A 26,735-nucleotide genomic window follows, 5' to 3' on the forward strand; every position below is an offset into this window, starting at 1 on the left:
ACCGTATGTTCACTCTTTTCAGATTAGGTACCTGGTTTGTGGTGCAGTTTTTTCCTTCAGAATGGACCTTCCCAGAAATGACATCAGATGTCCACTTTGCCAGCCAGTAGTCAATGGCAAGCAAGACAGAATGCTTAAAGAACTGGGAGAACAGCAGGAGAAGGAGGAGAAGAAAGCCGGCTGAGCTGAGGTACGTCCCGCAGGCCCTCCAGGGCATCTTAGCCCGCTGGCGCAGGACTGATGATAGGTTGTCTTCATCGTCACTTTCAACTGAATCTCCTGTGATAAAACAAGAGAAGACTGAAATATACAAAATGTATAAAACATCACGTTGATTAATGAAAGGAGCCATGTGTGAATTTAGAAGCCAGTGGTGGGTTGCTGATTTCCAAATTGTCAGGATGGCACAAGTTGCAAGCTGGTTTGGGTCCTAAATGATTGTGTCTTCTCTTCATGAAAAAGGAAACGTTTATAAAGGTTGTATAGCTCCTTTCATAATGAACATGATGCGACTTGTCATACAGAAATTTAAGTGTCACTTTTTGACCTGTAGCTCCTTCTTTCTTGCAGTAGAAACCCTCAGCAGTCACACACAGAACTTGATTTAAGAGAGCATGCTCATAAAAAAAACTGCAAAAAGCACTGAAACAAGCCCTTCAACTTCGGTGACATGTCAGCCATGCTAGAGAAATGACTGGACTTTTGTACTGCAGCTGGGAGGAGAACAAAAGTGTGACTCATTGGAAGGAAGGTAGCATAGCTCAACCTACGCAGCAGCTTGTGGTGGGCAAGTCCTGAAATGTCCCACCAGATAAAGAGATGTAAGCAGCCTCTGTTAATGAGTCCATTCTGCCCCTTTCTTGGCTCTTTCCTTGGTTACACTTCTATGCTTCTGTGTATTTGTGTACTCATTTCATTTCATCCATTATCCAACCCGCTATATCCTAACTACAGCGTCATGGGGTCTGCTGGAGCCAATCCCAGCCAACACAGGATGCAAGGCAGGAAACAAACCCCAGGCAGGGTGCCAGCCCACCGCAGGGCACACCCATACACACCAAGCACAATTTAGAATTGCCAATCCACCTAACCTGCATGTCTTTGGACTGTGGGAGGAAACCGACGCAGACACGGGGAGAACATGCAAACTCCACGCAGGTAGGACCCGGGAAGAGAACCCAGGTCTCCAAACTGTGAGGCAGCAGCACTACCCACTGCACCACCGTGCTGCCCTGTACTCATATCTTGTTGCTGAATCCCACTCCACATAATATGTTAACCCTTGGCAACTTCAGGAGTGGGAGACCCTATAAAAGAGAAGCCCTGATGGATAGAGTATATGGGACACCGGGGACTAAAAGAAATGGGAAATGAGCATTACTAGAACATACTGTGTCACCTTCTCAGTAGCATACTGGGGTGCTTTTTACACCTCCATGAATCGTATGTACTTGACTCATTGACCAACTTAGGTGAAATATTGTGAGCAAGTACTCTTTCACTGACACTGTGGTTGTAATTCTTTTTTGAAGGTTTGCAATTGGCCTTGTTGCACCCTGACAGGATAGTTATTCCTAGGAGACTCGTGCTAGCTAGTCTACTTGTCCTTTATATATACTGTACTTATTAATTGGTTGCAGAAGGCCCAGGAAAAACTTATTGGTGTCCACTGCCAGCTTTCCCCTCACATTCATGAACAGGCCACACAGCACTCAAATAAGTCACAGCATCCAACCTGCTGACATGCCGAGAAAAGAAAGTATAAGAGAGTAAATGCTCAATGTCATGGTTGATATACTATGGTCTGTAGGAATCACTGCATGCCAGCACTGCATGAGTAGAGAATTAGGAATTTAAAGTTTATATACCAACAGGAACATCAGGAGCTGAGTGAAAAGGCAGAACAAAAAAGAAATGAAATATGAAAAAGTGTCCCACATGGTGAAGGAACGGTTGCCTGCAGTTACCAAACCTCCAAGATGTGACGGTTAAAAACTTCTCCCTGTCAAAAATTACAAAAACTTCATACAAACATCCATCTGCAAGCTGAGCGTGATCAGCAACATTTACCTTCATCTTCTTCCTCGTTCTTCCCAGCAAGTTCCCTGGAGTACATGGCGCGGCGCAAATTCTTCCTCTCCAGAGCTGTGTTGCTTTCAGCTACTGTCTCCTGAAAGGTATATATGTAGTAGAAAAGCAAGTGACATAAGGACATTAGAGACATCTGGACAAGAACAGGCCATTCAAGCCCAATAAAGCTCACCAATCCTCTATTGTAGGCATGGAGCTGGACAGTTTGACATCTGTGGCAGAGCGACGGGCGCTGAGCAGACTCCTGTCAATCATGGAGAATCCACTGAACAGGATCATCTCCAGACAGAGGAGCAGCTTCAGCGACAGACTGCTGTCACCGTCCTGCTCCACTGACAGACTGAGGAGATCGTTCCTCCGTCACACTATGCGACTCTTCAATTCCACCCGGGGGGGGTAAACGTTAACATTTAACATTATACAAAGTTATTGTCTGTTTTTTAACTGCATTATTATCAATCTTTAATTTAATATTGTTTATTGTATCAGATGTGGCAGGTGGCCGGGTGCGGCCCTCAATCAGCCGCCTATTTAAGGAGCCGCCGCCCTGCAATCAAGGCTGGAGTCGGGTGAGGAGGTGGACGAGGTCTGAGGAGGCGGCAAGGAGAGGCCCTGAGTGTGTGTGTGCGCAGTGAAGAGACGGCTTGGAGGAGAAGCCAGGATAGTGAAGAGACTGTGGGGGGTGTTTGGTGGCGGTGCACTTAGTGACTGTAAATAGTGAGTAGTGTAAATAAACGTGTGGTGATGGACTGCAACGTGTCTGCCTGTCTGTGTCCGGGCTGTACCCTTCTACACAGTACACTGCTGCTGGAGAATGTGAATTTCCCCTTGAGATTAATAAAGTATCTATCTATCTATCTATCTATCTATCTATCTATCTATCTATCTATCTATCTATCTATCTATCTATCTATCTATCTATCTATCTATCTATCTATCTATCTATCTATCTATCTAGCCCACCAAATTTCTCAAAAATAACATCAAGTCTAGTTGGTAGATAGCAGGACATGATTCCACCACCATGTCCTGCATAATGGACTACTTCACTTTTAGGCCATGGAGTACTGTACTGGTTTCCTTTCCCATTTACATTGTGCAACTCAGACTTTAGATCAGAGGTCACTAACAGGCCGACCTGCTTTCCGGGTCCGGACCCAGAAGCTGTCTCATACGGACCCAGACTTACAGTCAAAACAGAAGGTTATGATTGAAAACCTGACGGGGCGCTTCTATTTTATCCGGCGCAGCTTTTGGAGTCTTTACGGTAATGTTTTAGTGGATGAGGAAATGCACAGACCAATTGTATGCACGTTAGGCCATTTCAAGTGATACCATCAGCCAATCAAGTCTGTGGATTCTAGGTGGAAGAAAGTGAGAGATACAGACGACTGCGCTGGACAAAGAGAAGATGGGTGAGACGGAGAAAGGGACAGAAAAATAAGGAACAAATGGCGCTCTCCAAAAAATAAGGAAAGTGGACAGAGAAAATAGTTAGACAACATGATCTTCCGGACCATTGCTTCAAGAAATTTTCTCTATTTGGACCTCTTTAGATTTTAGTTGAATACCCCTGCTTCAGATGCAATACCAAGTCATGCCATGTACAGAAATTTACAGGTGACACACCCGTAGTTGGGAGTACCAGCGGCCGTCGGGAGAATGAAGACTAGACACTTGTGTAAGACCTTGTTGAATGATGCAAAGTGAACTTCCTGCAGCTCAACATCAGTAAGACAATAGAGGTGAGAGCAGACATCAGGAAGGTCAAACCCACACTGCCCACAGTCCTCACTGATGGTGAAGATGTGGAGGAGGCGAGGACATACGAATACCTTGGGCTGCATCTGAATAACACGAGTGGACAGCCTGAATGGAGAGCCAACACAGATGTTTAATACAAGAAGGGTCAGAGTCTCCTCTGTTTCCTGAGGCGGCTGAGGTCACTTGATGTATGCAGGTCACTCTTATTCGTTTTTTTACCAGTCTGTAGTGTCTAGAGTATTTTCCTGTGCTGTGGAAATGGCATACGTGCAGGTAATAAAAACAGACTAAATACAGTAAAAGGCTGGTTCAATCTTGGGAGTCAGGCTGGACTCACTGGAGGAAGTGGTAGAACAGACGGTCACTCAGGAAGCTGATTACTATCCTGGAAAACAACTCTCATCCTTGTATAAAGGTTTGGCTAAACAGATGAGCACATTTAGTAAAAGAATTGAGACAAGTGCGTTACTCCAAGGAGCAGCATGTGAGGTTGTTTCTACCCTCAGTCATCAGGCTCTATAATGAGTACCCCCTTTGGCTGAGGTGATCTTAAATGGTAATAAGCTCATCTAGCGGAAATCTTCACAGACATTGATGCTATGTGCAATAAACTGTGCCAAGGACTGACATCTTGTATTGTAAAATTGTGTTCAATCCTCATCATTTTACATTTAGAGGATACCTGCCTACACTTTGTTAAAGGATAAATTTGCATTTTTCAAGTCAAGCTTATTTCTTCACAATCATGGTAGTGTGGACACAGACAGGAAGACATGTTAAAGTCACCACCACACGTTTATTTACAAGTCTATTATTTACAGTTTAAGTGCCTCAACCCACAGACTCCCTAAAGTCCAGGCTAACCACACTATGCTTCACTCTTCAGGCCGCCTCCTGTCTCTCCTCCAAGACCTCATCCATCTTCCACCCGATTCCAGCCCCTGAATGAAGGGAGGCGGCCCCTTTTATAAGCACCCGGATGTGCTCCGGCAATCTCCCACCGACACGCCCCAGTGTGGCACAAGTGCCGGCTGTATCCCCGGAAGCACTCCAGGTGTCCCCACTCGTCTTCCCCCCAGCACTTCCTGGTGTGGCAGAAGTGCTGGGGTCCAGGGTCCTCCAGGCATGGGGGCGCCCCCTGGCGGTGACCATGGGCCCCAACAGGGTTGAGCTTCCCAGCTCTGTACCCGTGGCCCCCAAAGGAACCAGGGTGGTCACCCCCTCGTGGTCTGGAGGAGGTGTGAGCCCTCCTCCGGTCCTCCTGGGCGTCCCGGCTGGGTGCCACCCCCAGCCGCATGCCACAGTAGATATTAATATGCTACAAAACTATGCTTTAAAGTGAAGTGTTTTTGATAAATTTATAAATAATTTGTCTGTTCTAGCAGCTTACTATGAAGCTCTATGGAAGCCCACATCCATATCCAATAAATAAAAAAGCCCCAGTTGCTGATTACGCCTGCATTATCAATCTACCCGGAGCAAGCAGTGTCTTCCTTAGAGTGAAGAGTATGTGTAATAGTAAGTGTGAATTCTTTCTGTTATTATTGTCTAGCTATTGTGATGGACAGCACACATGGTTGGTCGTCCCAGCCAGGTTGGTGCAAGGTTCCTTCAAAGGCACAAGAACGAAGGTGAGAATTGTCCTGTCTCAGCCAGGAGATTGGAGGAGATGCCAATGTGGAAGTGTGTACACTGGCATTCTGGCAATGTTAGACCAAGGAATTATACATGGCTGGGAGGCAAGTGTGATGGAAGAACAGGGGGACACAACCTATCAGGGCTATACGCTCACCATATATATTAGGTTACAGTATCCCTGAGCAGTGCTACCAGTATGGACACCCACAAGGCATGTTGGGAACTGTAGTCACATGGGGCAGCATTGTTTGGCTACATGGGTGCCATCAGAGGGTGCTGCAGGAATCTATGATCCCATCATTGTGGGGATTCCATGTGACCTGGAAGTGCTTATTACAGGCCATCCCCTGGCACCAGAAGTACTCCCGATAAAAGAAGCCACTCTGCATTTTCCAGGCGTGTTGGAGTCGGATGGAAGAGCACAGAGCTCGCCAGGGAGGAGTGGAAGAAAGAAGAAGAGAGAAGCTGGTTTTATATTGTGCTTGTGCAAAGCATATTAAGAAGCCTTTGTAAAGGTTATTAGTAGAAATAAAACCTTTTATTTAAACTCAGGACCTGTGTCTGTGAAGTTGTGTCTGGGGTGCTGCAATGCCCCCTGGTGTCTACAGCGCAGAAAAATCAAGGGTACAGTAGAAAAAGACGAATGAGAAAGTTGGCAAAGAAACAAAACTCACAGCTCGTCTGCTTTTAAAATGTTTGTATCTCACAACAATGGTTTGCTTTTAGCTTTTTCCTTTGTGTTTTGCAATGAGTATGCAGTCTGAAAATGCAGATCATCCATCCATCCATGCATTATCCAACCTGCTATATCCCAACTACAGGGTCACGGGGTCTGCCGGAGCCAATGCCAGCCAACACAGAACATTTATGGCTTGAAAAATGGACATATTTAAGGCTTTTCAATCACATATGGACATGGGGTTCCATACAGCCCCATTGTAAGGTGCAAGAACAGACAAAGTATTTTTAAAAATTATAAAGAAACGCACTTCACTTTAGAACACAGCTTTTAATGTGGTGAATTAATATATACCATGATTGTGAAGAAACAATGTTGACTTGTAAAATACCAAACTTATCCTTAATCTACTTATAGATAACTCTTGTTTTTATTTGTGTATTTGTACCTTGTTAGCATGTTTAAGACTGTTATAATTCTTATTATATACATATTATCAATCTTTAATTTATTATTGTTTTTTTGTATCAGTATGCTACTGCTGGAAAATGTGAATTTCCCCTTAGGATTAATAAAGTATCTATCTATCTATCTATCTATCTATCTATCTATCTATCTATCTATCTATCTATCTATCTATCTATCTATCTATCTATCTATCTATCTATCTATTATATAGTGCCTTTCACTCTATCTATCTATCTATCTATCTATCTATCTATCTATCTATCTATCTATCTATCTATCTATCTATCTATCTATCTATCTATCTATCTATTATATAGTGCCTTTCACTCTATCTATCTATCTATCTATCTATCTATCTATCTATCTATCTATCTATCTATCTATCTATCTATCTATCTGTGCCATTTTGCCTGCTGCTGTAACTGTGCAATTTCCTTTGAGATTAATAAAGTTTCTATCTCTCTATCTAAACTACAGGCTACATAAAGTAAACACACTACATACAGTCAGGACGCACGGCAGTCAATAATGAGGGAGCAGTGGGGCTAATCTAAAGCTAAATAACACCTCTTATCAAGAAGCTAATATTCTGTCTAATATCATAATTAATAAACAAGCAATATGATTATAATCCTCAACCTTACAGAAGTCCAACTGTTCCGTGATGTGGACATTCAATCCACAAGCAAGTCAAAACCTTTGATAGATAGATAGATAGATAGATAGATAGATAGATAGATAGATAGATAGATAGATAGATAGATAGATAGATAGATAGATAGATAGATAGATAGATAGATACTTTAGTAATCCCAAGGGGAAATTCACACAGCGTGTAAGAATTCATGTCTAAGTAGTAAAAAGTGTCCAGGGAACGAGTCCACATAAAAGAAAGTGGTAGGAATGATCAGTGAAATAGAGAAAAAGTTAGAAAGATAAAGTCATACACGGAGCTGCGGGAAAGGCTGCCACATGTGGCGGCATCTGAGTCATCAATATTGTATTTGTATAAGAAAGCTTCAATAATACCTCTTACTGGAAGGCTGACCTGTTCATTTTAATGTTAAGTTTTGTTTAGTAGCTCATTAATAATAAACTAAAAATATAAGTGTCTCCCTTAACATGTGAGCAGTTCTTTGATTCAGCCCGACAGATTTATACAATCAAGACCCGTGGAGGTGCCTCCTTTTCTCTTCCATGTTCTTCAGTAAATCAAATTCAGTGATCAACTGACCCTCTTACAGTACCTGAAGTGCGCATGATCTGTATGCATGCTTTATATAAGAATAACTACAAAAAGTAATGTTTACCTCTTGTAGGAATTAAATAGCATGAGTAAAAACGTATATGTGCTTAGACCGAGCTGAATACTCTTGCAGTTAGACATGTCAGCCTTTTCTCCCCCTTCTTATTGCCCAGGGTGTCTCAAACGTTGGCCACTCTGACCTTTTCCAGTCCCTGGTCCTGTCTGTTCATCAGAGATTTCCAGTGTTCAAACAGCTCTGGCTCGCTGTTCTGAATATCCTTCAATGTCCCCTCTTTCTGTATGGTACCATCCTTCATGGCAATAATCTGCAGGAAAACGTGACTGTGGTGATTAAATTGAAAAGCCTCTGCCATCCTCCAAAAGAAATTCTCAACCACAGAATCGCATTACCAGATTTGATTTGAATGAGAAACGGCTCTGAATGTCTGACTCACTAACTCATTCACTGTAATGTAATTTACAAACCCACTAATAATAAAACTACATTATTTTTATCAGGTTCCAAGGTATCACATGAAACTTTATGAAAGCAATCATCAGTTAATCAGAATATTAAAGATGAAGGCATCTGTTGTAAGTGTCTTGTTTCCTCACCCAGTCCGCATGTGGCAGATACTGCAGTTTGTGTGTAACCAACACGACCGTTCTCTTCTCCTCCCTTAACATCTTAAGGATACCCTCCTGCATGAGGTGGTCACTGAGATGGATGTCAAGAGCAGAGAAAGGGTCATCCTAAGCAAAAGAGAGAAGTCATTTAAGTTCTTATTTATAAAATTCAAGCCAAAGAGAGCTATCCCAGTAGCACCCAATGAGGAATACTCCATTGTATTTTAAAGGATATCCTCATCCATCCAATTTCTAAATCCACTTATCCAGGGCAGGGTCATGGGAAAGATGGAGCCAATCCCAACAAGTGTCGGGCGCAAGGTAGAAACAATACTTGAGCAGGGCGCTAGTCCACGGCAGGGCGGATACACACACACATACAGACACACACACACATGTACACCAGGGCCAATTTAGCAATGCCAGTTCTACTAACCCTCACATCTTTGGACTGTGGCTATATTCTTAACACATTTCATTGTGTTGTCCAAGGTTACAAATTGGCAACTAAACTTTTCTTTGCACAGCATCCTTCAGAACAAGTACAATATTCATTTACAATACAATATGGTTTTTTTTCCTAGAAGGGATAGATGTCTACAGGTTACATGACAATACTATGGAATATCAGATAATGCTCGATTCTGCACTTAAACTGGGAGATAACTTACAAAGAAAAATATGAGGTAGCGGGAAGGGGCTGCCTCCTTACAGACCCTGCATCATGGGTTCACATTCTGCAGAGTGATGTTCATGTTCAAATAGTTCAGGGGAGAGTCCTGAGGCTTTGGAAAACATCTTGCATCACCCCAGTCCCAAAGGTATCATGTTTTGGTGAGCTGAATGACTTCTGGCCTGTCGCTCTGATGTCACATGTGATGAAGACCATGGAGCGGCTGCTGCTTCACCACCTGAGGTCACAGGTCCGTCATGCCCTCGACCCTCTGCAGTTTGCATAGCAGGAGAAGGTGGGAGCGGAGGATGCCATCATCTACATGCTACACTGATCCCTCTCCCACTTGGACAGAGGCAGTGGTGCAGCAAGAATTATGTTTCTGGACTTCTCTAGCGCCTTCAACACAATCCAACCTCTGGTCTTTAGGGACAAGCTGACAGAGATGGGAGTAGATTCATACCTGGTGGCATGGATCGTGGACTATCTTACAGACAGACCGCAGTATGTGCGTCTCAGGAACTGCAGGTCTGACATTGTGGTCAGCAGCACAGGAGTGCCGCAGGGGCCTGTACTTTGTTCGATCCTGTTCAGCCTATATACATCGGACTTCCAATACAAGTCAGAGTCCTGCCATGTGCAAAAGTTCGCTGACGACACTGCTATCGTGGGCTGCATCAGGAGTGGGCAGGAGGAGGAGTATAGGAACCTAATCAAGGACTTTGTTAAATGGTGCGAATCAAACCACCTACAACTGAGCACCAGCAAAACCAAAGAGCTGGTGGTGGATTTTAGGAGGACCAGACCCCTCATGGACCCCGTGATCATCAGAGGTGACTGTGCACTGAGGGTGCAGACCTATAAATACCTGGGAGTGCAGCTGGATGATAAATTGGACTGGACTGCCAATACTGATGCTCTCTGTAAGAGAGGACAGAGCCGACTATATTCCTTAGAAGGCTGGCAATAAGATGCTGCAGATGTTCTATCAGATGGTTGTGGCAAGTGCCCTCTTCTATGCGGTGGTGTGCTGGGGAGGCAGCATAAAGAAGAAGGACACCTCATGCCTGGACAAACTGGTGAGGAAGGCAGGCTCTATTGTAGGCACGGAGCCGGACAGTTTGACATCTGTGGCAGAGCGACGGGCGCTGAGCAGACTCCTGTCAATCATGGAGAATCCACTGCATCCACTGAACAGGATCATCTCCAGACAGAGGAGCAGCTTCAGCGACAGACTGCTGTCACCGTCCTGCTCCACTGACAGACTGAGGAGATCGCTCCTCCACCACACTATGTGAGTCTTCAATTACATTGGGGGGGTAAATGTTAACATTATACAAAGTTATTGTCTGCCTGTATACCTGCATTGTTATCACTCTTTAATTTAATATTGTTTATTATCAGTCTGCTGCTGCTGGAGTATGGGAATTTTCCCTTGGGATTAATAAAGTATCTATCTATCTATCTATCTATCTATCTATCTATCTATCTATCTATCTATCTATCTATCTATCTATCTATCTATCTATCTATCTATCTATCTATCTATCTATATTTTAATTATATAGCGCCTTTCACTCTATCTATCTATCTATCTATCTATCTATCTATCTATCTATCTATCTATCTATCTATCTATCTATCTATCTATCTATCTATCTATCTATCTATCTATATTTTAATTATATAGTGCCTTTCACTCTATCTATCTATCTATCTATCTATCTATCTATCTATCTATCTATCTATCTATCTATCTATCTATCTATCTATCTATCTATCTATCTATCTATCTATCTATCTATCTATCTAGAGTTTGCACATTATTTATGGTGTAGGAAAATTTGAGGAATGTTGGATTTATTGATTTATGGCATTTGGGGAAGTTTGGAGGAGTTTAAGAAAGTCTGGAAGTTTTGATTTAGAACATTTAATGTTTAATACTTTGATTGTTTGAGAGAGAGAAAGAGGTGAGGAGCACGCACTGATACAACGCATTGCTGCACCCACCACATGATGAACCAACTGAGGATCCCAGATTAGGACCCGAGTGTAGCCATGTAACGGGTGACACCTCAGCACCACACTAGTTCAGGTGGTGGCTGGAGTGCCAGTTCTGCCACCAGTCCCCAGGTTTTTCCCTGCAGGTTGGAGGGCTGGATGCAGATTAACGTCATACCCAGGACAGAGCAATTGCAGGTTAAGGGCCTTGCTGAAGGGCCCAATGAAGTAGAGTTACTTTTGGCGTTTACGGGATTTGAACCGACAACCTTCCGATTACCGGTGCAGATCCCCAGGCTCAGAGCCACCACTCTGCCCACTCCGACTGCTTGCATCACCTTAATAGTGAAAATATTTGAGAAGTAGATAACAGTGTCATGCTGTATTAAAGTGCTTGCAGGCAGACGGTACATCTGAGTGCTCGAATTGGAAATTCCATGTGAACGCTCTACCAACTCATAAATACAATGCAGTACAATTTGGACAAACCAAAGCTACCTGAGTTGTCCGGTTTGTAGATGTAATTCTGATCTTCCACCTTAGTCAATTGTTTAAAATAAAACATATGACCTGATCAGCCACAAATGACATGTTTTGGTTGAATTGCATTTGGAATGAAGCAAACCTTGTTTAAATACGCTCTTTATTTATACAAAAAAATGCCATTTACCTTTAATTGCTTTTTTTGACAGGCCAAGAAAAAAATAACAGTGACCTTACATTCTGAATTGTTTAGCGTTTTTGATGCTATTATTATGCTGTGCACACTAAGGACCTTATTTTGATCCTCAGATCACATCTTGTCTGTTTATGTGAATGGCTTAACCAATTTTCACAAAATTATGCATGTAGGTTGCTGTTGGTCCAACTTAAAATGAGGGCTTTATGTCATTTCATGAATTACATCAGGAGGAAAAGGGTTATAATGGGGCAACAATCCAAAAATTGTTCATTATTCCAAAATGGCTGAGTTGACCTTACAGGAATTTTTCAAGATTAAAAAAGCAGAACAACCCTAAAATCTAGGCTACATGGCGTTTCAAAAATGTAATTGGGGATGGTTGGTGTAATGGGGGCATCTCTGCAAAATGACAAAGTCAAAAAGTGTTGGATCAACACTAAAGGGGGAAATAGTTCACCCATGAACTCCCAATTACGACACGCTGCACAAAACATCACTCTTCTTCCCTGGTGTACCGCGTCATATGCCGCATGGACTCTCACATTTGGGAGCCCATGAACTCCTGATTGTGCTGCAGTTTGTACCACCGCATTGCTCTTCATAGCTGCCTCCCAGGTGCACTGAGCTACTTTGTCACACAAGGCGCCACATCAAAGAAATAAGGGTGGGATGTCCCCTTGTCCCCTGTGAATTTGTGATTATTTTGATGCAAGGAAGTGGGATTAGTCAAGCTCTACCTGTATATGCTTTATGAAGTTTGAAGAATTTCATTGGGCACTGGCAATAGCAGGATCAACACCCCAAAAGCCACAAATTATTCCAAAACAGAGGACTGGATATTCATGAGGTTTTGCACTGTAACATGTGTGTGTATGGGAGACCAGCTGAAGCGCTTTGGTGATGGCAATTACCTGGTGGACCAGGGGTTGGCGCTATGTTCTAATGCCTTCTCTCCTCCTGTCTCTGCAGAACAGAAGATTGACTGCCACTCCATCAGTGACGTCACTTCCGCTGTCCGTCCACCTGGCCCTGCCTGTTTCTGCCACATGACCACTTAACCTGGGGACCATTCATCTTGTCCTAGTTCAGCAACAAACTCACATCTTAAAAGACATCTCTGCAATTTGCTGCATGCCTTTTGTTGTTTTCTTTCTTTCAATTATATAGGGTCACCAAGGTGGTGCCCCAACTCTTTTATCATTGTCAGTCTCATCTTTACAGCATGTGTATTATCGTTATCCCAACTTAATATAAAGAGTTTCAAGAAGTTTCAAAACCTTCACCATGAACAGAGGGAACAACATTTGTTTTGGCAGTTTGCATGTCGTATCAACAAATGAATTATTTAACAAGCCGTCCAGTTCATTAATGTGGCTTTAAACATCTATTTGTGAAATCTCAGCAAAATATAAAGAAGTATCACTCGTGGTGCCAACCCAGCAAGTACTTATGGCGATTATGGAATCCAAACATACACAAAAAGAACAAATCCTTAACTCTTGGCAGCAGGGACATTGATGGAGAGGTAGTGGAGACGACAGATGGAACAAGTGGGTCAACATTTTAAAACCACATAAATATCTACTTTTTTTTTACCTTAAGCCCATTATACAAATATACCCTGGACAATGCCAGGTACTTTGGCTGGTATTAGAATGAACACAAATAAACATCGATCCCAGAAAAAGTAACAGGAAAGTCTTATATTTTCTAAAAGCTTATGACATCTTGAGATTCCCAGAATTGTCCCTGAAGTGCCTTGCTATTCCACGAATTTGTTACATTTCCCAAAAAGCACACCTGATTCAAACTATTAAGGTACTGATCAGCCAAATCAGGAGTGCTAGTCATGTAACAAATTAATGGGTGTACTGGATGGCAACCACAAATACTGAAGGGACTCAAAGATAGGACTGGAGAAGACTCAGCTAACAAATGGCCACACTGACATTGTTTGTACCAACAAGGTGGCAGCAGCACAACAAACGAGATTTGCAAAATGTCATAAAGAAATCTGAAGAAAAAAAGCTGAAGGAGACCCCAACAACTGCCTGATAAACAGGACTTAAAGTTAAAGTGTTTGAACACAAGCTTCAGCCACGCAAGTCGTTCTTGTTACTTTTATTGTTTCAGCATTTACTTCTGTCTAAGCTGATATTATGCAGTGTTTTTTCAAACAAAATAATACTTACTTCTCAGATCACTACCTTTCAAAATAACTTTCTTGGGTAGTAGAAGACTTCTGTGTGGTGCTGTAAGTAAAGTTAAGATTCAAATGTTCTGTTTGTATCAAGTTACTCATTCTTAGAAATGAAACAGAAAAGAACTGCATGTTGCTCTGATTTCAGTAGGATGGTGAAATGGAAACTCGTCTTTTTGGGATTTTAAATATATCAATCTATCTATCTAAAAGGTTAACAGAATGCTGGGTAATACAGCAACAGTGTGTTGTGGCGTGACGTGACGTGTCACTGCAGCAGGGACGTTCTTAGGCATACGTGAAGTACGCATCCGCATAGGGCCCTGACCGTGAGGGGGGCCCCGACTTACAATTTTTTTTTTTTTTTGTCGGGATGTAGGCCTGGGGCCCCTGTCATGCCCCTGGCACTGCAGCCGTCTGTGCCAGTCCCTCACGTCGTGTGTCACGATACCCTCCTCATCCTAAATTTTACCGCTCTGAGTTGAATTTGGAGGGGAAGGATAGGAGCAGGGGCAGCAGGCAGGGATTCGAGGACATGGCCATGGGACAGGGAATGTATAAATAGCGATCACTCCGTCTGGATAAACCATTGCACAACGTGGATCGGTGGCGGATGGTGCGTTTTGAGACTATCATATATTATTATTTGGATTATTAGATTAAACATAAACCTAATACATCACATAGGTGAAATTCAGGAAATTCAGTTTAGTGTATCTCTTAGTCTTATTAACAATGGTAATTTATTATCCAAACTAGTCATTTATCCATCCATCCATCCATCCATCCATTGTCTCCCGCTTATCCGAGGTCGGGTCGCGGGGGCAGCAGCTTGAGCAGAGATGCCCAGACTTCCCTCTCCCCGGCCACTTCTTCTAGCTCTTCCGGGAGAATCCCAAGGCGTTCCCAGGCCAGTCGAGAGACATAGTCCCTCAAGCGTGTCCTGGGTCTTCCCCGGGGCCTCTTCCCGGTTGGACGTGCCCGGAACACCTCACCAGGGAGGCGTCCAGGAGGCATCCTGATCAGATGCCCGAGCCACCTCATCTGACTCCTCTCGATGCGGAGGAGCAGCGGCTCTACTCTGAGCCCCTCCCGGATGACTGAGCTTCTCACCCTATCTTTAAGGGAAAGCCCAGACACCCTGCGGAGGAAACTCATTTCAGCCGCTTGTATTCGCGATCTCGTTCTTTCGGTCACTACCCATAGCTCATGACCATAGGTGAGGGTAGGAACATAGATCGACTGGTATATTGAGAGCTTCGCCTTGCGGCTCAGCTCCTTTTTTACCACGACAGACAGATGCAGAGCCCTCATCACTGTGGACGCCGCACCGATCTGCCTGTCGATCTCACACTCCATTCTTCCCTCACTCGTGAACAAGACCCCGAGATACTTGAACTCCTCCACTTGAGGCAGGATCTCGCTACCAACCCTGAGAGGGCACTCCACCCTTTTCCGGCTGAGGACCATGGTCTCGGATTTGGAGGTGCTGATTCCCATCCCAGCCGCTTCACACTCAGCTGCGAACCAATCCAGGGAGAGCTGAAGATCACGGCCTGATGAAGCAAACAGGACAACATCATCTGCAAAAAGCAGTGACCCAATCCTGAGTCCACCAAACCGGACCCCCTCAACACCCTGGCTGCGCCTAGAAATTCTGTCCATAAAGTTATGAACAGAATTGGTGACAAAAGGCAGCCCTGGCGGAGTCCAACTCTCACTGGAAACGGGTTCGACTTACTGCCGGCAATGCGGACCAAGCTCTGGCACCGATCGTACAGGGACTGAACAGCCCTTATCAGGGGGGCCGGTACCCCATACTCTCGGAGTTCCCCCCACAGGATTCCCCGAGGGACACGGTCGAATGCCTTTTCCAAGTCCACAAAACACATGTAGACTGGTTGGGCAAACTCCCATGCACCCCCCAAGACCCTGCTAAGGGTATAGAGCTGGTCCACTGTTCCGTGACCAGGATGAAAACTTCCCATGGGCTCACCTCCTATGGGAGGGGCCAAGGAGGTCGGGTGCAGTGTGAGTTGGGTGGTGGCCAAAGGCGGGGACCTTGGTGGTCCGATCCTCGACTACAGAAGCTGGCTCTTGGGACTAGTCATTTAGCCCGTTACAATAACGGGCGCTAGAACAGTAGTAAACATTAGGAACAGTCTATATTAAATGGCAAGGGACTTTGACCTCATTCTTTTTGTTGGTCGTATTTTTCTTTCTTTCAGCCTTTCGTTTGTTGATGTTTACTTGCTGAGCTGACCGTTCTTCATGGGCTGCCGTCATGTATTGTGTGTCTTTAATTTTCTGTGACAGTAATACTGTCTTGTACGGCTCTATTCAATAAGGGCGCGCACAAAAAGGCGAGCTTCAAAAGGGCGACCTCAATTGAGCGCGGCGAATAAAGGAGTTCGTAGATAATTTAGTTCAAATGGCACTGGAATATGTGAAGAGCAACAAAGGTGCAGATCTTTATTTACGCGCGCCTTTATTCGCTGCGCCCAATTGAGGTCGCCCTTTTGAGGCTCGCCTTTTTGTGTCCGCCCTTATTGAAGGATACCGTCTTGTACGTCCGCTGGCTTGTACGTCTGTAATATACCTTTAATTTTCTCTGGCGGTAATACAGGCGTGCACGTCGGTAATATTCCTCTGACAGTAATTCTGGCTTGTATGTGGCTGTAATATGTGTCACTGTATTGTGTACCTTTAATTTCCTCTCGCCGTAATACTGGGTTGTATTTCCGTAAAACGCCTCTGACTTTCTCTGACAGTAATATCGCGCGTCGCACCGTGCCCTGCGCATGCGCACTTCACCAGAAGACACCCACACACGGACACCTGGATGCACACAGGGATTTTATTAAAGAGGATTGCAATCTTCACCTAAATCCCTAATAATATTGTCATGCCGTTGTAACTTTTCTGTTTACAGGAACAGTTTACCGCTTACAGTTTAGTTATCCATTCCGTACGCATCTATTCTGGTCGACGTAGTCCAAGTGGATGAACTGAGATAAAGTGTACATTTACTTACTGAGTTACTCGATCAGTACTGTGTAGGAATAATGTCAGGAACGAAATAAAGCTATGACTCCGGGTGTACTAAAAGGAAGAAAAGAGCAGCTCAAGAAGCTTTTATTGCTTCACAAAAAGGAGCTTTGTTGAACTTTGTCCAGAGGTCTAGTACAACCACTAGTAAAAACTTTGCCAAATGCACTATAGCAAAAGTTAATTTTAGAGATTCGTTTCGGATTCATTCAGAGAGATCCCCATAAAATCATGAAATATCCCTATATTACCGGCCTTTACCAGATCCAGAACAAAATCAATATTTTACCACTCTGCATACACACAAGCGTACATGTAGGCCTACTGGTCATCTATGGCCTTTTCCGGACGTTTTATTAGAAATCCTTCCTGAGCTGCACATCCGGAGCCTGCACATTTCTGAACCGCGTAGGGCCCCCAAACTGCTCAGAACGGCCCTAACTGCAGACTGTGCAAGTTTGGTCTCCTTATTACAAAAAGTGCATAACAGCAGTAGAGAAGGCCAAAAGAAGAGCCTAAAGCACACATTCATTGGCAGGAGGGTACAACTCTTGAGGAGAGGTTGAAGGAATGCAACCTTTAAAATGGAGTGGCCAGTGTTCCTTTAAAACCAGATTTTATAATATGTACCTTTTGAAGATGATTAAATATTACGGTGATTCATAGATGCACAGAAAAGATTACTAAGGTTATGGTAACAGGAAACACCGGGGACGACTGAGGTTAAAACACCATATCTAATCTTGGTTCTAATTCATCCATCCATCCATTTTCCAACCCGCTGAATCTGAACACAGGGTCATGGGGGTCTGCTGGAGCCAATCCCAGCCAATACAGGGCGCAAGGCAGGGCGCCAACCCACTGTAGGACACACACACAAACAAACCACACACTAGGGCCAATTTAGAATCACCAATCGACCTAACCTGCATGTCATTTGAATGGAGGAGAAGCTTGTAGAGGACACATGATGTCACTTCTGGCTGACAACCACTTGTCCCACACCTTCCAATCTCCACAATACTTAAAGCACTGCATGGCTGGGAGTTGACATTCATTCGAAGACCAGCTTTCAGATAAAGGGATAAAGTCTCCTGAAGAATGTTCTACAGACTGTGGAGAAGAAGAAACTGGCAGTGTTCCTTTTTGTGTCATTTACCTTTTGTTTCAACCTTTCATTTAGAAATGGACATTACACAGGGCATCCCTGGGGACCTCTAAACCTCTTCCTTTTGTTTTATCTTATTTACACAGTGTAGAGTAAGACTGCAGCTTGGAGACCTTGAAATGTTAAGTGGACACATCAGACAGACACATTAGCCTCGGTCCCTTTTTAGTGTAATACAGCGTTTCTCAACCTTTAAGTATTTGCGACCCGAGTTTTCATAACAGTTTTAATCGCGCCCCCCTAACGTTTTTTTGAAACCCTAATAAAATTTACTCCTATATTTTTTGCTGCTGATACACGCTACAAGTTTAAAATTTCCCTGCGAGTAGTGAAATTACGTCACATATGGCAACATTCGCGCCCCCTTTTTTGTTACTTCAGTTTGAGAACTGCTGGTGTAATACATGAAGTGCAGTTTTGGTAGCTTATTAAGGATGTCAACTTAACATTGTGTCGCTGAGTGAGTCCCTTTACTTGCCAGTCTTCCAAATTTAGGTATATGGAAACCGTGCTTTGTTTTGGAAGTTCCTTTGTATAAAAATCAGATAAAAAAGCATAATGTAAATATACAAATATAATCAGTGAATAGTAAATGACGGGCTGTCTTGAAGCGAGTGATCCGGTTTAAAGGTTAATTTTTTTTTTTTTTACTAAAACTAAACACACTAATCTTAATTCTGAAGAGCATCCTGATCTTTGATTTGGCTAATTTGGAAATCGCTTTGAGGTAATGTGCTCCTGCGGTGGGTTGGCACCCTGCCTTGTGCCCTGTGTTGGCTGGGTTTGGCTCCAGCAGACCCCTGTGACCCTGTGTTCGGATTCAGTGGGTTGGATAATGGATGGATGGATGGATGGATGGTAATGTGCTCTTCTGCCTGAACATATGAACTCTGACAAACAAGAGGACACCATTCAGTCCATTTCAAGCTTGTTCATTTAGCTAATAGCTAAATTGTTTCAAAATGTGTTATATAAATAAAAGCTGTTTTCTGAAATGATACTTGGTGTTGAGAAAGAATATTTAGAATTAAGGTGCGTCAGTCTTTCCAAATAATAAAGTATGATGTTAATAGAACCATAAGAAGCGTGACACTTATGTATTAAATAAGAATATGCTAAAGCTAATTTAACAAATGTAATCTAATGCAAATACTAAAGCTATAAGAATATAATTTCTTATAGCTAATGTAATGTACTGAAGTAACTTTAATGTAACCCTTGATATTTTATGAGCAATGTGCATGCAAGAGTATAAGGAATTGAGCATTGTCTAAAACCGCTGACTTCCATACACCCTATAACTGTTAGGGAAAACTTGCTATAACTGGACTTATGTACGTGTAAGTTAGCAGAAGTGTATTTTTTAAAATTGTGAAAAAACTGACCACTTTTTATCTGTTAAAAGCACTGTGTGCTTCTGCATGTTGCGATCCAGGGTGTGATGTATGTATGACCCCAGAATGAACTGCCATGTTTTTTCCTTTTTCTTCTTAGCGGACCCGAGTATTGACAGGCCGACATTTTGTAGCTACTTAATGTGACAGGGTCTGCAGCCTGCTTTTTCTCACCAAGAATAAAGAAATTACTTTTTATTTTAAATTGCCGTTTTTTGACTCCCGTTGTTCTTTCGACTTCAGCGTCCACAGTGTTACAAATGATTTCAAAATATCTTAAACATCAAAGGCTGAGATGCTTCTTGAAACGAGAGACTCCATGATCTTATTTTCCATACCTGCCACTTCCATTACAGGTTTCAGAGGGCCGTGCCCACCCTGACTATGCCGAACACAAAGCTGAGTGCATCACAGAACACTCACACACAAGCCCACCTCTGCCCATGCTGGATGAATTTAGAGGTGTGAGGATTTCATTAGCCTTACATGAACATCACAAGCTTTGCTTAAATTAGTGAGCACTTGGGAATCTGGTGTGCAGAGCCAGTAAGGTCATGGTGGTCAAAAATAACCCTAAACTAATAAAAGATCAAAGGGTCCCATTGATTCCCCAAGGCACGTCTATTCATGAGAGTGATAGCGAGTAAGAAGACTCCTGGAGTTCAGTCAAAAAACGCATTCCTAAAGCTCATCGTTTCCTTAGGTCAGGCTTACTGAGAATTTACAGTTTAATTACATTTCAGTAAACCCTTTAATTACAGTAATGACAGTAACAGTAGAAATGTACAGTGCATTCACATCATGAGGCTACCTAATTAAACTGGCTTGTTGGCACTGAAGGGTTTGCTTTATTTTTCAAACTGTTAGCAGAGCGGCCTGAATAAAGAGCACAAGTAACAACCCTCACCCTGTATAGTTCAGCAGCCCACATGAAAGTCTGAAGTGCCTGCCAGTAATCGCACCAAAATAGTAAAGTCAAGCACAGATACTCCTTCACGGTTCAGAAATGAATCATAACACGATTGATGCCTAACATCCTTTTGAAGCCTCGGGGCACAGAGTCCCATCTCAGCTCATACTGCTAGAGACGCCTTGCTGCTGTGGCCTCAGTGAAAGTCAGTTGCTGGTCTGCCTCTTGGAAGATCTCTGCTGAATCAGAACTCCCACTGTGTTGTCAGGGGAAAAGTTTAAGCTCACGACGAGAGAATGAGACTCTTCACCTTCCACCAAACAAGCAAACGGGCCACGTGAGTCATCTGAGAACAAATCATGCCGATGATTTCAGGCGCCACCCACCTGGAGACTCAGGTGTGCCATTATGCAGCCACAGTTGCTCATCCAGATGGGAATGCTCGATTTATTTTTAAACAAAGGGAGCACGCAAAGAAGTTAATTTTCCATGGAAAGGCCTGCTTTTTATGCACGAAGAAGTCAGGTGGTTGTAGGGAATGGTGTAAACACGCTTATGACAGCATAGGGAACACAATCTATGAAAACAGAGGATAAGGTTGAATTCTCAGATCATACAGTCTGCATAACACACACACACACACACACAGACACCTTATAGCTGCCACCACCATGTCTCAGTATTCACACAAACAGGCCTCTTAATCATACACAGTAACTTCAAGCAAGCATCTGCAGTTATAGACAAAAGTTACAGACAGCAGAAGACAGAGTGGTTTTTACATTATTACCAAATGAATTACCGTATTTACCCGTGTACCACGCACACATTTTTTCCCGAAAATTAACATTAGAAAATCAGGTGTGCATCATACACGAGGAAATTCCATCCATCCATTTTCCAACCCGTTGAATCCAAACACAGGGTCACGGGGGTCTGCTGGAGCCAATCCCAGCCAACACAGGGCACAAGGCAGGAACTAATCCCGGGCAGGGTGCCAACCCACCGCAGGACACACACAAACACACCAAGCACACACTAGGGCCAATTTAGAATTGCCAATCCACCTAACCTGCATGTCTTTGGACTGTGGGAGGAAACCGGAGCATCCGGAGGAAACACACGCAGACACGGGGAGAGCATGCAAACTCCACGCAGGGAGGACCCAGGAAGTGAACCCAGGTCCCCAGGTCTCCCAACTGCGAGGCAGCAGCGCTACCCACTGCACCACCGTGCCGCCCCACACGAGGAAATTTTTTTCTGTAATGTTTACTTCTTCTGCTTGGGCTCTCTCTCTCTCTCTCTCTCTCACTCGCTCGCTGTCTCTCTCACTCTCCCACTCGCTCGCTCTCTCTCTCTCGCTCTCTCTCTTTCTCTTGCTTGCTTGCTTGCTCTCTCTCTCTCTCTCTCTCGCTCTCTCTCTCACTCGCTCGCTCTCTCTCTCACTCGCTCGCTCTCTCTCTCTCACTCGTTCGCTCTCGCTCTCTCTCTCTCTCTCTTTTCCGCTCTCTCTCTCTCGCTCGCTCTCTCTCTTTCTCTTGCTCGCTCGCTCTCGCTCTCTCGCTCACTCTCTCTCTCTCTCTCTCTCGCTCGCTCGTGCCCGCTCTTTCACCATGCAACAAAAACAGAAGGGCGTTTTGTGGAAAACGTGCCCTAAACTCTTCCTATACAATCACAACGCGCGTCGTACACTGGGCAAATTTTTTTCGTGATTTTCTTTGTAAAAATTAGGGTGCGCGTCTTACACGAGGGCGCATGGTACACGAGTAAATACGGTATTACTATTAAACACTCAGACTTGTGGTCATTGAAGTAAGGTAGTTCAGATCCTTTCACAAAACATGGCACTCCAGGTCACAATGGTGAGGGAGGGTGTTAGCGCCTCTGTCGTAACAGTCAGTCGGTGTGTGCAATATGCTTCACTACCGTCAGATGTTGCCGTGGTTCTTTACTTGACAGCCATGTCACTTGCTGTGTAATGGACATGAAGCCCAATAACATGATGGAGGAAGCACAAACCTCCCATGCTTTGGTTGTGTATGACTGCTGCAAAGAAACCAATCAGTCGGCCTGTGCAATGTGCTTCACTGTCAGCAGAGTTCTCCACAGTTCTCCTGGTGTCAGCAATAGAACGTGTCCAATGCGCTCTTCTTTTTCTGTCAGCCATGGCCCATGGCCAGGGTAGCTAATAACTCAAAATCTTGGGTCGTGTTAGACATATCTTGTCATAAAGCTCTCAATTACGACCAAAATCAAGGTTCAAGGCCCCATGGTTTGCAAGATTTTTCCATGAGACACAGATGACCCTTAGCATTTGTATATACAGATTATCTTCCCATTCATTTTTTGAATCAGCTCTTTTCAGTGTAATATTACATCTCAGTATCTATGGACACAAGACAACAACTAACACTGGAATGAGACTTCACTACAGCATCCATCCATCCATCCATTATCCAACCTGCTATATCCTAACTGTACAGGGATTGCTGGAGCCAATCCCAGCCAACACAGGGTGCAAGGCAGGACACAAACCCCGGGCAGGGAGCCAGCCCACTACAGGGCACACACACACACACCAAGCACACACTAGGGACAATGTACCTAACCTGCATGACTTTGGACTGTGGGAGGAAACCCACACAGACACAGGGAGAACATGCAGACTCCATGCAGGGAGGACCTGGGAAGCGAGGCAGCAGCGCTACCCAGTGCTCCACTGTGCCGCCCTCACTACAGTATAGACAAACCAAACAAACTGTCTGACCCTAGAAGGCTTAAGAGCAGCAACTCAGCTGAACAGAAAGTCTTTGAACTGTGGAAGGAAAGTGAAGGCCCTGCTGATAAAGCTTAAAGTTTATTCAAACTCCATCAAACCCCAAATAGATCTGAACAGGCAGTGAGATGGCAATGATACTCACGTAATCTGATTTGTTATTAGTTTTACTATAAAGAATTTAAACAGTGCATTGTGTATGACATCTGATCTAATGAAACACACCACTGATAATGCAGTCTGGATGGGCACTTTGATACCTTCTGTTGATTTAACTGAGCAAAGACAGCACTCTTGATAAATGTTGTTATACTGTATAACATAAACTGTTTTTTCTATTAAAACATTAGAAGGTTTAATATTTAATGAAAGGTAATGTTGCAGTGGGTTGGCACCCTGCCCGGGATTGGTTCCTGCCTTGTGCCCTGTGTTGGCTGGGATTGACTCCAGCAGACCCCCATGACCCTGTGTTCGGATTCAGCGGGTTGGATAATGGATGGATGGAAGGTAATGTTACTGTAGGTGATGAAATCCACAAGGACACCTACAACACCTATAGGGCTAAAACCTTTATAATTTGGTCAGAGAATATTTTTTCTTACCAGGTTATAAAGCACAAGAACAGCATTCTGTAGTATTACAGCCAAAGCACATAGCCTTCGTGGCAATTCACGGATTGCAAATCTGTTTGTAGAATACTGTTCTTTGATATCTACTGTATAATAAATTCCTTTTACAAAACTTACTTTCTCTAATACATGGATATGAAGTGGCAGAGTCAATCCCACATTATCTGGTGCAAGGCAGAAACCAGGCCTGGATGGATAGGCATGTTCTCAATGGGTACATTTAAAACTGCCAACCCACCCAACATGCACCACTTCGGGATATGGAAGGATAAGGATATGGGCACAATCAGAACGTGCAAACTCTACCCAGCCAGTTGTGATTTGAACCTAGAACTCTGTGACAGCTAAGTGGTTCTAATTATTATTGTCACTGCTACTACTGTCCTCAGAGATATGTAAGTCATTTGACTTTGTATTTCTATCTAAAAGATGTCTCCTGGAGTTTGCATGTTCTCCCCGTGTCTGCGTGGGTTTCCTCCCACAGTCCAAAGACATGCAGGTTAGGTGCATTGGCGATTCTAAATTGTCCCTAGTGTGTGTCCTGCGGTGGGCTGGCGCCCTGCCCAGGGTTTGTCTCCTGCCTTGTGCCCTGTGTTGGCTGGGATTGGCTCCAGCAGACCCCCCATGACCCTGTAGTTTGGATATACAGCGGGTTGGATAATGGATGGATGGATGGAAGATGTCTCCTTCTCTGTAATGAAATATGCAGGGGAGGGCATGGAGGCTTACCTTTGATATGACACTAATGTCACCTGAAAACAAATCACTTGGAGACAAACCCACACTGGAAAGTGGAAGGTTCTGCTTATAGAATGCAAGGTGACATAATGAACACACAAATTAACAACTCACCAGAAAGACGACATTTGTTTGCTGGTACAGTGCTCTTGCCACACTGATGCGCTGCCGCTGTCCCCCGGAGAGATTGACTCCCTGAGATAAAAAAAGTGTGAGAAACTCGACTGGTAAATGAGCATAACAGCTTCTGAGGACTTCAAAGCGTTGATAGTACACCAGGCTCACTTCATGTGGGAGAAGAAAATAAGAGCCTGACATAAATCGACATGATGCTAAAAAGCTGAAAGAACATAATAAACGCACCACTCAGAACACCTGAACAGAAAGCAAAGTGTGGATTGAAGCCATTAAGGACTTATTAATTATATATAAACACATGCAATTCAAAGGATAAGAAACACATAAAAATACAATAGATGCCTAAAAGAGTGGTACGAAAATTAAAAAGGGAGCACATAATAATACCAATAAAAAAGGCATGCTTGAAATTCCTTTGCAAAATGAAATCAGTAATAACATAAAAACGTCTTGCCTTGATACAAGAAGTATAAAGAGTAAAATAAATTAATTGGAGCTGCACATAAATAACAGAATCCTGGCTAAATCCTCAAGTTGGGGATGAGTGGAATATAAATGGATGCACATAATTTAGAAGAGGTAGGTAACACTGAAACAGCAGGGGTGTCCATTTACATGAGACTGACTACTTCTAACAGGAGATGAGCCGCATCTTAGTGAGGACGTTTGGATTCGACAGGCCTGCAAGTGTTCTGGAGCCCCCATAACAGAAGTAACACTGTTGCTAAGCAGCTTTTTAATAATATCAAAACACTCACTTATCATGTGAGGGATTGCCGGCTGTATATCCCAGCCAACACCCCCAAGCCGCCAGATGGAGCCATCCTTGCAACATGGAAGGGCCCCGAATTCCAGGAGGGCATCATGGAACTTGGAGTCTTTCATCACAGCCTTGCTGGATACCTTGGGGGCCACCGGAGGACGTTGCAGGGAGGCCCAGGGACTTCTACTTTCCATATAGCCCGGAAGTAATTCACAATCGCGGAAACGGAAGAAATGATATACTTCCGGGCTGAAGAAAAGAGGAGTTTTGATCTGACCCAGAAGTGCTAGGAAGCACATGGACTTGGGGGAATCAGAAGCATTTCTGGGTCAAAGACTTTAAAAGGACTCTGGGAAATCCCAGCAGTGAGCCGAGTTTGGAGGAAGGGTGACTGAGCTGCTGGGAGTGGAGGATTGTGTATTGTGATTATTGATTATTGGAGTATTGTGGAGTAGAGGGTGCTTTGTGCACTTTATTATTAAAATAAATAATATTTGGACTTTTACCTGGCTTCTGACGCATTGTCTGAGGGTTCAAGGGGACGACAGCCCCCCTATCTGTCACAAACAGAAAATGTTATTGTAATACAGGAATATTAATCAGGAAAGAGGGCGGCACGGTGGCGCAGTGGGTATCGCTGCTGCCTCACAGTTAGGAGACCCAGGTTCACTTCCCGGGTCCTCCCTGCATGGAGTTTGCATGTTCTCCCCATGTCTGTGTGGGTTTCCTCCGGGTACTCCGGTTTCCTCCCACAGTCCAAAGACATGCAGGTTGGGTGCATTGGCGATTCTAAATTGTTTGTGGTGTGTGTGTGTGTCCTGCAGTGGGCTGGTGCCCTGCCTGTGGTTTGTTTCCTGCTTTGTGCCCTGTGTTGGCTGGGATTGGCTCCAGCAGACCCCCGTGACCCTGTAGTTAGGATATAGCAGGTTGGATAATGGATGGATGGATGAATAATCAGGAAGGACCTCATAATATCAAATCTCAGAACAGAAATTCACATGTGTTTATTCTTTAAAGCAGTATGTTAAAACGCCAATAACAAAAGCAGACTGTCGAGATTTATTTTGCTGTAATAATCCAGATAGAGTTCAGGGGTATGGGT

General features: G+C 43.8%; 1 protein-coding gene across 4 annotated transcripts in view; it reads right to left on the bottom strand.

Annotated features, from left to right (window-relative positions):
* abcc8 (ATP-binding cassette, sub-family C (CFTR/MRP), member 8) overlaps nucleotides 1–26,735 on the bottom strand; it is a 380,635-nt gene that overhangs the window by 78,520 nt on the left and 275,380 nt on the right. For all 4 annotated transcript variants that reach the window (XM_051923356.1, XM_051923355.1, XM_028796118.2 and 1 more), the window contains 5 exons: nucleotides 24,847–24,927; nucleotides 8,502–8,639; nucleotides 8,087–8,212; nucleotides 2,071–2,170; nucleotides 32–279 (listed from right to left, as the gene is read on the bottom strand). In XM_051923356.1, coding sequence (XP_051779316.1) covers nucleotides 32–279; nucleotides 2,071–2,170; nucleotides 8,087–8,212; nucleotides 8,502–8,639; nucleotides 24,847–24,927 — 693 coding nt within the window. The remainder of the gene's footprint in view (nucleotides 1–31; nucleotides 280–2,070; nucleotides 2,171–8,086; nucleotides 8,213–8,501; nucleotides 8,640–24,846; nucleotides 24,928–26,735) is intronic.

This window comes from Erpetoichthys calabaricus, chromosome 2 (assembly GCF_900747795.2).
Source record: "Erpetoichthys calabaricus chromosome 2, fErpCal1.3, whole genome shotgun sequence".
Classification (NCBI taxonomy): domain Eukaryota; kingdom Metazoa; phylum Chordata; class Cladistia; order Polypteriformes; family Polypteridae; genus Erpetoichthys; species Erpetoichthys calabaricus.